This window comes from Habropoda laboriosa, unplaced genomic scaffold (genome assembly GCF_001263275.1).
Source record: "Habropoda laboriosa isolate 0110345459 unplaced genomic scaffold, ASM126327v1 scaffold22, whole genome shotgun sequence".
Classification (NCBI taxonomy): Eukaryota; Metazoa; Arthropoda; class Insecta; order Hymenoptera; family Apidae; genus Habropoda; species Habropoda laboriosa.
Window position 1 is genome coordinate 6,702,319 of NW_017100261.1, and position 385 is coordinate 6,702,703.

Here is a 385-nt window from a genome sequence, read left to right on the forward strand (position 1 = left end):
ATAATTATGAAAGTGCAAAAAATTCAGACTTAGGGCGTTCTACAACAAAAAATGTATGATTCCTGTTCTCATTTACAGTATCACAGACTCATCTGCAAAATTCATGCTTGTATCTTATAGATGTTTTAAACATGGCAACTTGTTCCGTGTCAAATGCAAGTTGTTTGTCGTTCTTTGCTTAGTATTGTTTACTAGTATTTTTAATAGACTATTTTATCGCTTTCTAGTTATGAAGAGAGTAATTCTTTTTCTCAATGGGTCTGATGTAAATGGCAAGGTGGCTGTAATTTTATTCGTATTTGTAATAAATGTTTCATGGTTTACTTTTCGTTTTTAATAAATTCCTTTACACTATGCTTTTTTCTTTTATTATATATAATGTCTA

General features: G+C 29.1%; 1 protein-coding gene across 4 annotated transcripts in view; it reads left to right on the forward strand.

The window, feature by feature from the left end:
- Positions 1 to 229: 229 nt before the first annotated feature.
- LOC108572748 (BTB/POZ domain-containing protein KCTD9) overlaps positions 230 to 385 on the forward strand; it is a 2,538-nt gene continuing 2,382 nt past the window's right edge. The window contains exon 1 of one of the 4 annotated variants that reach the window (XM_017935028.1): positions 230 to 310. In XM_017935028.1, coding sequence (XP_017790517.1) covers positions 230 to 310 — 81 coding nt within the window. Of the gene's footprint in view, positions 311 to 353; positions 381 to 385 lie in introns of those variants that run through there. The other 3 variants (XM_017935029.1, XM_017935030.1, XM_017935031.1) reach the window with 3 other exon arrangements.